Below are 12,382 nucleotides of genomic sequence, written 5' to 3' on the forward strand. Positions count from 1 at the left end.
GTATGACCAAAATATGGTCCCCCAAATCTCTCTTTTTTTCTCACCTCAAGATGATGATGGCAATGATGACGATGACGCCACTTGATGATCATTATTTACTTAAAAGAAATAAATCATAAAAATTAAGATTCAAGTACTAATATATTTCTTTATATATATTTTTAGATTATAATCTCCTTTGCAAAAGATGGTAGTTTTTTTAGGAGAAAATCTTTAGTTTAGGGCTAAGATATGTCATTAGCTTCATAGTAGACCGAAAGTGATATTTACAGATCACTCATTAAATGGGATTTTTAGTGAAACTCAATCTTTAATATTTATCAAAATACTAATGAATACTTAACAAATAACCTGTCTTATAATTTTCTATTTGAAAAAGAGCATAAAAATGTTGAAGTTGTTGGTGCGATTTTACCTTAAGTCTAGCAATGGGACATATCAATTTTTGGGTTTCTTTGAAGGTGCATGCATTGAATCTTTAGAGATCATTTACTTAATTGAAGTTTAATCTACACAAGCAGTTTAGTTTATTAGTTTATTTGTGGGACAACTTTAAAACATAATCTTACTGTTGAGTTTTAACACAAATATTTAATTATTTCGTGAAGGAATGATTACAAGAGTGAAATTGAAGGTGACTCGTCCAAGAGTCAAAGTTCAGAAGAAAAGAAAAAACTGAAGCCTAACTGAAATGCCACCAACCCACTCTCTACTTTATATCTACACATTAGATGCCAAAATGATATTTATTAGCTTCACATGACATGCCATGTATATATATACATGTATATATAGCACCGGTCATGATTGTTTTGGATTCTTACACGTGCTCTTGGTCATTTTCCCTACTTCTTATGAAGATACAATCTTAGATTTTCCATCATAAGCATAATCTAAAAATGAAGAAATAATTAAAAACATAATCAAATGACGTTTGCTATCATAAGCATATCTGGAAAATGAAATACGAGCTGAACTTTAGAGTTTTGGACAGGATAATAAAGACAATAACTGAGTTGCATCTGCTGGAAATTGGAATGCATGGCATTTCACTTCTGTTCCATATTTGTTGGTTTGTTGTTGTCAAACAATATCAGAAATTTATACTCTAACCTTGTTACTTCTTGATTGAAAATTTTGATGTAATTCACAATATAAAACTGGGTTTTGGATTCCAAGATCAGTTACAAAGAATATTCAGCCAAAAACCAATCTAAACCATTGGCTGGTAATAAGAACCTAATTTACCATAGTGTTAACATCATATTCTAAGGCCAAACTGAAAATCTGACTGTAGTCATCTACAAAGTGAACATTGAGACCTTCTGTTACATTTGGGGCAAGCTCGTCGTAATCACGTCTGTTAGCAGCTGGGAATATTATGGTCCTCACTTCACTCCTCTTTGCTGCTATTGTTTTCTCCTTCACCTATAGATTTAAAAATGTTGCTTTAGTAAGCTCACAGAAAGAAGAATTTAGCATAGTAATTAACTAATTATGATGTTATCACATATTACTTGAAAAGGGAAAAAAGAAGGGGGGGGGGGTCAGTTTAGCTTACCCCTCCAATAGGAAGAATTTTCCCTGTCAGAGTCACTTCCCCAGTCATTGCTAGATCCTTCCTAACAGGCTTCTTCATGGCAAGGGATAGCATGGAAGTGATCATGGTGCAACCAGCACTGGGTCCATCCTTAGGGGTGGCCCCAGCAGGGACATGGAGATGAAGCTTGGAATTGGCAAAGTATGGGTTAGCTGGTTCTTTCTCCAGCAAAATGGCTCTAGCAAGTGTGTGAGCAATTTGTGCACTTTCTTTCATGACATCTCCAAGTTGACCAGTGAGATGAAGGGCTCCTTTCCCCTCTCCTTGTTCAACCTGAGTTGTTTCGATGTACAAGGTGGAACCACCCATGGCAGTCCATGCTAGACCCATCACAACACCAACTGGAGTCTGATCGTAGATGCGCTCTGCATGGAAAACTGGTTTCCCAACAAAATCGGCTAGGTTTGAGGTGTCCACCACCACCTTCTCAACTGCCTTAGTTGCTTCAGTTTCCTGAAGTTCCTTGCTGTCTGCTGCATTCTGCAGGGAAAGAATTTTGAATAAGCAACTTGATTATATCGTCTCGAAACTAAAACAAAAAAAAGGCATAACAACCCACACAACCTGTTGAATAGTTGTTTCTTGCTACAAATGTTAAAAGGCTGACGTTCTTGGATAATAGTTTAGTAGACAAATTTGCAAAGATCAAAGATCGGCATTTTGTATGTTTAACTTCATAAGCTTCATTCTGAAAAACAAGTTTTCCCCAATTCTCAAACCCAAACCATTTTAGAAATGAATAACTATTAAAATACCTTTGGATCCTTAGGCTGGTCGTTTGTCTGAACTGTGTCAACCTGAACCGAGGTTTCAACTTCAACATCAGCCTTGTTTGCAGCAGCATGATGATCAGATTCATCAACAACCTCTGCTTTGGCATCAGCAGGTTGGACCATGACAGACTCATTTGATGATCCTTCTCTCACAAGTCGAAGAGCAATCTGCAATCCACCAACATAGTCTTAATCTATCCAGATTCCACACAATTTTGAGAGATTATATGACTGGAGAGAGTGTCTGTGCATGTGAATCCATGTGACTGTTTACTGTAATGCTTCATGATTGAAACCTAGTAACCGTTGCAAACTTTAAGTTTTTCCTTCATTATCTTAAGATGGGCGGTTGTGCAAACCTTACGATAGATCTTTTCTATGTGCTTTTGAAGGTTTCGAACTCCTGCTTCTCGACAGTAGTTTTCTATTAGGCCAAGAAGAGCTGCATCAGTTACCTCAACCTGGAAAAAACAGCTTGATGAGAAGTCAAATACTCCCCTTACATTTTTAAAATTTCTCCATCAAAAAAAAAAAAAGTACCACCATAATAAAATTGAAAATAAGACTTCACTCAGTCAACAGATTTTGCAATTAATGAATCACTGTACTTTGTTACTGACAAGGTCTGGAAAGATATGGAATAGGGGAAAACCACCTTATAACAAGTGTAGAGGTAATTGGCTTTGCCATTTTAGCTGATATCAGCATTACTAGAACATACAGGGAATTCAAAACTACCAATCATACTTTTAGTACATGGATGAGAGAAGAGAGACTTTAACATACAGCTCAAGTTGGATTCCAAGTTTGTTCCACCTTAGGGACTGGAACCACAACTTCCAAATAGTTATTCTCTATTTTGAATCCTTATGCTTGCATGTTACAGGACTGTAACGTGCAGACATGGATGTTGGGGGAAAGAGAGAAAAAAAGGATAAGACCAGTGAAAGAAAAACCTGTTCAGGTTTGACGCCACATGCTTCTCGTGCAGTTTTCTCCAGATAATCTCTAGCAATGTGCATTTTCTCATCAGTAATGTAACCAGCAATAGCAATGACCTCCATTCTGTCCAAGAGAGGATTTGGTATGTTGTCCACAACATTTGCTGTGCAAACAAATAGAACCTGCAACCAAATGCTTAAGATATGTAAGGCATCAAGTTTACCTGTTAAATATTATACAAATGCTAGAAAACGATTGAAGGCAAGTCAGCTAACATGGATACTCTAAATCATAAACCAATATACCTTCGATAAGTCAATAGGTACATCGAGATAGTGGTCCAAAAAGTTGGCATTTTGCTCAGGATCAAGGAGCTCTAGCAAAGCACTAGCTGGATCACCAGCATGTCCCCTCCCCAGCTGCCATTATGTGAGAATCAACTGGTCAACCATTATCAAATTCAACAAGACTAAATGGTAGAGAGCCCATATTCAAGGAAGTGAAGAGCAAATCATCTTAGTAACCTGAAGCTCACTATCCATGCAAAGTTTTTAAACATTAAATTTAAAATACCTTGTCTATCTCATCAATTAGAACAAGAGGATTTTCTGTCCCCACATTTTTCAGGCACTGCACCATCTTTCCTGGCATAGCACCAATATAGGTCCGTCGATGGCCCTGGATGTAAATTAGGATATAACACAAGGGATCAAGGCAATTATGATAAAAGATGTTTAGTGACCATAATCAGAGAGAAAGGTGTGCAACTACCTTGATTTCGGCAACATCAGACAGTCCTCCAACAGAGAACCGAAAGAATTTGCGGTTCAAAGCACGGGCAATGGAACGGCCAATACTAGTTTTGCCCACTCCAGGTGGGCCTGAGAGACAGATAATTTTACCTGCAACACATCACAAAATGATCATGAATGAACCGTTGCTGTTATTTTGAACTGAAACAGATGGTCAGTTTGTACAGCTTAACTGCATGCATTAATGTTGAAGCCTAATGATGTTGGACTCAACAAGATTAATTAACAAAACTATGTAAGGAAACCACATATCTGAGTAAAAAGTCACCAAACTCAAACTAGTAGGAGCCCACTATATCAACTCTATTCCTCAGAAGAACATAGCCAAGGCTATTAAACTCACGAACAGAAGATAAAACGGATTGGTTTCTAGAGATTTTTATTCATTGAACAGAAGCCTAAAACCATGTGGGTTCTTACTGGGAAAAGAGTAGATAGAATTTAAAGAAAGTTTCGAAACATTAGCAACCATACACAGAATAGGTTAACTATCTCATGCAATAATTTATATATCAGAGCTAAATATTTACTGCAGCAGTTGGTTTGAGATTTACTCTGACTGCAATCTGTTGTTCAGAATATTTAGGTACAAAGTGGAGTTGATCAATGCCACTTCACCAACATGGAATACAAGTGGAAAAAGTGAACTTTTTCGAATTCTCTTCTAACACAAACTTTTTTCATGAATGTAGCTCATCCTAAAGACCCAGTAATTTTCTTTATTTACCGACTTTTGGATTCAAGCTATCTGAGTTTTATACTTCAAATGACAAGATTGCAATTCATGAAGCATCTTTTAAGCTATCGTGATCTAATCAAAGGTGAATAAATTAACAGTTCAGATAATATTGTATCACAGATGTCCACCAGAGAAAACCAGTTTGACAGAAAAAACATAAAGCATCAATCCACCTATGTTTTCAATACAAATCTATAAAAGAAAATAAGCTTGACCAACCTTGTGAAGTTCCTCTGAGTTTTCCGACCGCTATAAATTCCAATATTCTTTCCTTAACATCAGCTAATCCATAATGATCTTCATCAAGAATTGTTTGTGCCTGGATGACATCAAAGTTCTCATCACTGCAAAAACGAAGAACATTAGAGACGTATATACAGATCGAACTATTAAAAATTTCTGAGTTGTTCCTTAGTTATTCTGCCCTACAATCAAGCATGACAGGTTATACATCAGAAAACTACTTGTGCCACAGAGAACAAGACCTGATATCAGATCATAACATCACGATCACTTGTACGTGAAATCGGGAATCATTTAAGAAATAATACTTATATGATATCAATGCCGAATCATAATCAGACTTAACATAATTTAAGTATTAACATGTACTTAACATAATTTAAGTCTTAACATGTATTGCAGGAGTAACTGAACCTGTAATTTCCCCAAGGAAGTACCGTTAACCAATCCAGATAGTTACGAGTTACATTAAATTCACTTGAACTGGGCTCTAACAGCTGTAGTTTAGTTAGCTCCTCTTCTATAACTTGCAACACATGAGGTGGGCATTTCTCTCGATTTGGTTCAAGTCTTTCCCTAAACTTTGCTGCAAGAAAGTAACAGAAAAGTATACTAAAGGTCATAATAATTATTTAAAAAGATAACTACAATTGTGTAGCAACTTATGCTTGAGGGTTTACATAGACTAGAAATTGCTGTTATATTATTATAATATAACTGAAATTCAGAAAGTTTCTTTTTATTGGAAAAAAAAGTCTGAAAATAAACAATTAGTCTAGTTCTCCATCCGTACGAAAAATTACTTCAACACCAATGTTCAAGAGGAGCATCCATGCACGCAAATGACCATTTTTGTGTGTGAGAGAGAGATAGAGGAAACGCAAATGGGTAAATACTATCTTGTGATTCTGCCAAATATGACAAGAAACAGAACTAACCTGAAAGTGCAGTTTTGTCGTCTGTTTCTAACCCAAGTTCCTGCACCAGAAAAAAATGAAATTCATTCCAATTTCTACAGAGGAAAGGTTGGAATAAAGAATAGAGACAAGAGTTCAAAGAAAATAAAATGATTACATGGGGGCATATTTGACTATATTTAAAGATAAATTGGTAAAAGCATTAGCACCACCTAAGAAGAACATAAATAATAAAAATATATTGGAATAAAAATACCTTCTTTATTGCCTTAAGCTGCTCATTCAACAAGTATCGGCGTTGTTCACCACTTATCTTTTCCTCGATTGCTTTCGCAATTGATTCCTAAAAATATGCTTCAAATGATTTAGACCTACTCAAATCAAACAACAACAAAAAAAAGGTTTAAATAACGTAGAGGTGCAAGGAGATTCAATGGTATCAAGTACCTGAATCTTGCTGATTTCCATTTCCTTTTTTACTAATTCCAGTGTAAGTTGCAATCGCTTATGCACCTAATGAAAACAGTACAGAACAGTTTAACGAGAAAAAAGATAATTACTCCAATCTCCAAATATATAAAATCAAACAAACAGGTCAATGCCTATTCCAGGATAATTCACATAATAGATGTTTGAGACTTGTGATATCCTCAAATATAAAACCAACTAAACCAGAAATAGATCTCAAAAAAGATCAGTAATCAATAGTACATCGTATCCAGTGCACTTACATCCAACTCTTCAAGAACTTGCTGGCATTGCAATTTGTTTGCACCAGATATTGCAGCTCCAAAATCTGCTAACCTTGGAAAATTGAAATCCCCTATATGCTGCAAAACATTGAGAAGGCAAAAAAGAAGAAAGATTTCACAATTAAGTCGCTAAATTTAATTGAACAACCCAACAAATAGATTTTGATAGTGATATGATGTACATATAACAATCTCTAGTGCAGGCAATTGACATGAAAAAAGATAGTAACCATTCTAATATTATTTTAATATTTGAATATTTGCAGAAGCATTTTGACAAATTTATGATGATTATCTAATGTGAAACTCAATGGAGACTACTTTGAGGGAATATTTAGGGCAAAGTCGAAATACATGGAGGAGTTAGGAGCTCTAGAAAACATAAAGAGAAGATATAAATCAACATAAACAAAAAAAGAAATAAAATTTTGGAAGAAAGAGCACACCTGACTATATGTTTGAACATGATCCCTCCAAAGGGAACTAGTTTTCAGAACATCTCTTAGGGTGGATATAACCTCAAAGGACGTTGCCTTTATGACATCATCATCCTTGTCATAAGGTTTTTCCTACATGATAAAGAGAACTTAGTGAATCAATAGATTAATAAACTATTCACTGCATACTTGAAAAATCAATTCTATGTTTGAAATTTAAACATAGAATTCTGGAAATGACAACATATAGACAACATACCTTGAGATGATCAACTTTGACTGTAAGGGGATCTTCACTGACCTGTATAGAAACTATGCTGTTTAAGTTCAGAAGGTTTTGCATTAACATTCATGTATGACAGATAATTTTACACAAACACCAAATTCTCATAGGCTGAAGGATAGATTTCAGGATCATTTCCACACACCATCTCTGTTATTCGGAGCCGCCTGTGACCAATAAGGACAACCTGATCCCCTTGGATGCTTGAGATCTGAAAATATCATATTAACGATACAAAGTGAACGCAATAATGCTATATTGTTGCATATCTATCTAACTGCCACTGAAAATTATTGCATTTAACACTAATCAAGATATAGAGGGGACCCTTCTGCTAAAAGAATAGCAACAAAAATAGATACCTGAGCAAGGGTGCCAACTTCATGAAGACGATTAAATAACTCCTTTCCTTTAATATCGTATACACTTTTCTCTGTTTCAGAACTAGGGCTGGACTCAGTCCCCGGTTCATCTTTAAGAAGGAAAGCACCAGCATAAGGAGCTTGCCTTTTCCGGCTTTCTTGCAAAGCTGCTAACAACTTAGGATCCTGCACGATATAGCATCTCCAGGTAAGAGAATCCATTGACCTCATGCCTACATAATAGTGAAAGCCAGCAGAGTATGGACTTTCTAGAGTTACAAAACCACAGATTTTGCTCTAAAAATCTAATCTATAAAATGGTGCCACTTCAAGGCTCAAGTCATATTAACTCGGCAAGGCCACATGTTGGTCAAGATGAGATTTACAAACATATTGATAAAAATTGCTCTAAATTTACATTTCATTAATATCAGCTTTGTAAATACACCCTGGAATTCAACAATGTAGTCCATACCACAATTTATAAACTATTACTAGTCACTACCCCAATTTAGTACTCCATGTAAGTGAACGGCATGATATACCTTGACATAAATAGGCATGTAGAATCCTGGGAAAAGAGGTCTATGTGGCAAAGGTAATGCCAAAACCTGCAAACATATAAGATAAAGAATTTGTTAAACAAATCTAGCAGAGAACAAATTACAGAGCTTATTTTTTAAAATGCCGTTCATAATTTCCACAAATTCAACTTGTTACGCAATGTCTAAGGGAAAATAAAGTAGTAAAAACTTGACAATTCACAAATTTACTCTCATTTCATAAAACTTCAACCAATGCCACCTCATTATACATGCTTTGTTTATGCCCAAAAATGTAAGATTCTTCACAAGGGAAAATAGATTAGTAAAAAAATAACAATTTGAAAATTAAATAATTTACTTTTATCTCATTATACATGTTTTGTTTATGTCCAAAAAGGAAAATTTCCCAACAGGCCCGGCTTATTTTTCAGCAACTAAGCGAACTCCCCACCACAAAAAGATTCATAATTTCCGAAACTAACCGTCAAGTAATCCTCCGGCCTGGGATAAGTCGGCACGATAGCCGACGATGCTTTCGAGTCAGACCCATCGGAGTCGGACTCAACTCCCTTCACCTCGACCTCAACAACAGGTTGGGACCCTGAACCCGATCCGGACCCATCATTGGAATCAGAACAGAAGAAAGCCCTGGATAGAGAATTCGTAGGGCTCCTCCGAGTCAATCCGGTAAGTCGACCCACTGCATCGAAGAGCGAATTTGAATCGGATTTGACTCGGAGTCTAGGAGCTACTGTGTTGAGGCAGTGTCCACGATAAGAGGAGGAAAAGACGAGTTTCAGCATTGAAGGGGTAGAAAAGGAATCCTATGTGACACAAGTGGTTAAAATGGCAATAGGAAATGCACCATTGGCTGAGAGGTTTGAAGGGGGAAATTGGGGTTTTAGCGGAGGTCGAAGTTGAACTTACTAAAAAGTAAAAACCCGTCATAAACCCTTGGATTTTGAAGTGAGTTACCGTTTTGCCCTTACAACATTTTCTCCCTCTCTGCCCATCTTCTTTCCGTATAAATTCTCAATTTTTCTGCAATTCCTTCCTTAATTCAATTTAGGTATATATCAATTTAATTTCTTCTCTATCAGATGCATCCAAAGCCCAAACTTTTCCATGGGAAGTTTATACTTGTGAACATTTTCCCGGGAAACAAACATCCCCTTAGACCATTCTCTTCAGACAACACTTCATTACCAATCGTTACCGAACTGATATCGAAACAACACTGGAAGAGCCTCAAAACCCATCTCCAAAAAGCAAGCCCCATCACACTTCTGCAACAACTGCTTGATTCCAGGGTTGACCCGTGCCTCACACTAAGGTACTATAAAGAACCCAGCTTGAACGGTACCCCAAAACCTTTTTGTTTCTTTCTTTTCCTTTTGGGTGCTTATTTGATTGTTTGTTGATGCCTTCTAGATACTTTAATTGGTCAGAGAAAGAGTTCAATCTTCCCCATTCATTAGAACACAGTTGTATGCTGATACATTCACTTGCAAATGCTAAAAGGTATCCGAAAATGAGATCTTTCTTGTATAGCTTTGTGAAGAATGAGAAGTCCATTTCAGTTTCATCTATTTTTCATGCTATTTCAGTATCTGGTGATAGTTTTTGTGCTAGTTCAATAATTGCTGATATGTTGGTATTGGCTTATGTTAACAATGTGAAAAGTCATTTAGCATTTGAAGCTTTTAAGAGAGCTGGTGACTATGGCTTTAAGTTAACAGCTGTATCTTGTAATCCTCTGTTGAGTGCTTTGGTGAAGGAGGATAAGATTGAAGATGTGGAGTATATGTATAAAGAGATGATTAGAAGGAGAATTGAAGTTAATGCAATAAGTTTTAATACTGTGATTAATGGACTCTGTAAAGTTGGGAAATTGAATAAGGCTAGTGATGTTATTCAGGACATGAAAGCATGGGGGGTCTTGCCAGATGTAATTACCTATAATACTCTTATCTCTGGTTATTGTAAGAAAGGTAGGATTGGGAAAATGTATAAAGCTGATGCTATTTTGAAGGAAATGATTGCAAATGAAGTTAGACCTGATGAGATTACTTACAATATATTGATTGATGGGTTCTGTAAGGACGAGAATTTAATGGCTGCTATGAAGGTGTTTAGGGAAATGGAAACCCAGGGTTTGAAACCTACTGTGGTTACATATAATTCTTTGATCAATAAACTTGGTTTGGAAGGGAAGCTTGATGAGGCTTCCGGCATGCTGGATGAAATGGTAGGATCCGGTTTGAAGCCGAATGTTGTTACTTACAATGTACTTATAAATGGGTACTGTAAGAAGGGTAAGATGAAGGAAGCTACTGACTTGTTTGATGATGTTGTAAAACAAGGAATCGCTCCTACTGTTGTAACATATAATACCCTGATATATGCCTATTGTAAGGATGGAAGAATGGAAGATTCGTTTTCCCTGCGTGAATCTATGGTAGATAAAGGCACTTTCCCTGATGTTACAACATATAACTGCTTGATTTCTGGTTTATGTAGAGAAGGAAACATTACAGCTGTTAGAAAGCTCATTAATGAAATGCTAAATAAAGGCTTGAAAGTTAATGTTGTAACTTATAATATACTGGTAGATGCGTTGTGCAATGATGGAGAGTCAAGAAAAGCTGCAAGACTCTTAGATGAAATGGTTAAGATGGGTTTGCGACCGAATCACATAACGTATAATACTTTGATGGATGGCTATTGTAGGGAAGGAAACCTCAGGGCAGCATTGAACGTTAGAACGCGAATGGAGAAAGAAGGGATGCTGGCTAATGTTGTAACATACAATGTGCTAATAAAAGGTTTATGTAAGAAGGGAAAACTAGAAGATGCAAATGGACTTCTTAATGAGATGTTAGAGAAAGGTTTAATCCCGAATCGAACAACTTATGAGATAGTTAAAGTGGAAATGGTGGACAAAGGCTTTATTCCTGATATAGAAGGCCATATGTATAACATCTCAAGCAGCTAATAGCCTTTCAGTAATTGTTTTGTTGCAGTGTTTTATCATGTTTATAAAAAGATAGTTCCTGTTTATCTTGTTTCCATCCCTACAGCATCCATTTATATGTTTTTCTAGCAAGAGATACTCCAATATGCTCCTCAAGTCCTTGAACCATGCTATTTATTTCTGATGTAGGACCTTTCAAACTTCTGGTTTTTAAAGCCATAACGACAAAGTACAGCCATTGATCCGTAGTAATGAACGTGGCAGCGCTGGTAAAAATCGTTGAATTTATTTAGAAAAATCCAATCATGAAGTGCTACACTAAAGCAAGAAGCCCTTGTCGTTCAAAATCTTCTACAAAATTCCAACATGTCTAGCCACCCTGCCCGCCTCTACTTTTTGTCTCAGATATAATATATCATCAAAAAGCGCCATTTGAGATTGTTTGCAGTGTGGAATTGGCATTGCTAGATTGTTTCCCTTTCGTGTTTGTTATGTACACTTTATTGAGAAATTTTTTGCTACTTTTCTCGTAATACCCGATCCAAGAGCCTATATTTTAAAGGATACCTTCAAAATAAGTCATGTTTTGCTCTCAATTGCTTGGAGTTGAAGTTCGACATGTATTTTGAGAATGTAACAAATGTGCGAATCCTTTAACGAATTTAACATAAGATCTGAGCGTTGGGGTGGTGTTTTAGGATGAGTTAACACGAACTCTTATATCCTTGATGCCGCTAAGGCTTTAACTCTAAACCTTGAGGTGCCAATAAAGACCCTTTAACTTGGTCCTTTGAATTATTGGCAAATGCATTTCATTTGATCAAGAAAGGAACATTCAAAATTATATAAACTTAAACCCCGTCTAGAGATTTAATTAAGCATTCCTCATGATACTATTTAATGAGGCATACAAACAAATCAACCCAACCCAGAGTCATTGTAAATCAATAGACAATGATCTGTTAAAGAAACTCTTGGAGTGATTAAGATCTTTTTAAGTCAA

At 36.2% G+C, this 12,382-nt stretch overlaps 2 protein-coding genes across 2 annotated transcripts; one reads left to right on the plus strand and one right to left on the minus strand.

Annotated features, from left to right (window-relative positions):
- Positions 1-1,096: 1,096 nt before the first annotated feature.
- On the minus strand, positions 1,097-9,414 carry LOC107927293 (lon protease homolog 1, mitochondrial). Its single transcript, XM_041104726.1, has 20 exons — positions 8,888-9,414; positions 8,406-8,471; positions 7,861-8,046; positions 7,644-7,709; positions 7,475-7,516; positions 7,225-7,347; positions 6,758-6,856; positions 6,474-6,539; positions 6,283-6,369; positions 6,048-6,087; positions 5,524-5,695; positions 5,086-5,210; positions 4,087-4,217; positions 3,889-3,993; positions 3,621-3,734; positions 3,330-3,497; positions 2,733-2,834; positions 2,356-2,541; positions 1,562-2,080; positions 1,097-1,428 (listed from the first exon to the last, which is right to left on the minus strand). Exons 1-20 carry the CDS (start codon positions 9,206-9,208, stop codon positions 1,240-1,242), a joined length of 2,907 nt encoding a protein of 968 aa, XP_040960660.1. The 5' UTR covers positions 9,209-9,414; the 3' UTR covers positions 1,097-1,239.
- On the plus strand, positions 9,316-11,465 carry LOC107927292 (pentatricopeptide repeat-containing protein At1g09820). The gene is made up of 2 exons (XM_016858357.2): positions 9,316-9,738; positions 9,837-11,465. The coding sequence occupies exons 1-2, from the start codon at positions 9,506-9,508 to the stop codon at positions 11,398-11,400; spliced, it is 1,797 nt and encodes a 598-aa protein (XP_016713846.2). The 5' UTR covers positions 9,316-9,505; the 3' UTR covers positions 11,401-11,465.
- Positions 11,466-12,382: the final 917 nt, after the last annotated feature.

This window comes from Gossypium hirsutum, chromosome D11 (genome assembly GCF_007990345.1).
Source record: "Gossypium hirsutum isolate 1008001.06 chromosome D11, Gossypium_hirsutum_v2.1, whole genome shotgun sequence".
NCBI classification, from domain to species: domain Eukaryota; kingdom Viridiplantae; phylum Streptophyta; class Magnoliopsida; order Malvales; family Malvaceae; genus Gossypium; species Gossypium hirsutum.

Bases quoted from the DNA above. Each gene is read 5' to 3' on its own strand.
- LOC107927293 (XM_041104726.1), bottom strand. From the start codon at position 9,208: ATGCTGAAACTCGTCTTTTCCTCCTCTTATCGTGGACACTGCCTCAAC. The intron at 5,211-5,523 runs GTTCAGTTACTC...TCGTTTTTGCAG, and splicing joins CTTCCTTGGGGAAATTACAG to TGATGAGAACTTTGATGTCA. The intron at 3,735-3,888 runs GTATTTTAAATT...ACATAATGGCAG, and splicing joins TAATTGATGAGATAGACAAG to CTGGGGAGGGGACATGCTGG.
- LOC107927292 (XM_016858357.2), top strand. From the start codon at position 9,506: ATGCATCCAAAGCCCAAACTTTTCCATGGGAAGTTTATACTTGTGAAC. The intron at 9,739-9,836 runs GTACTATAAAGA...GATGCCTTCTAG, and splicing joins GACCCGTGCCTCACACTAAG to ATACTTTAATTGGTCAGAGA.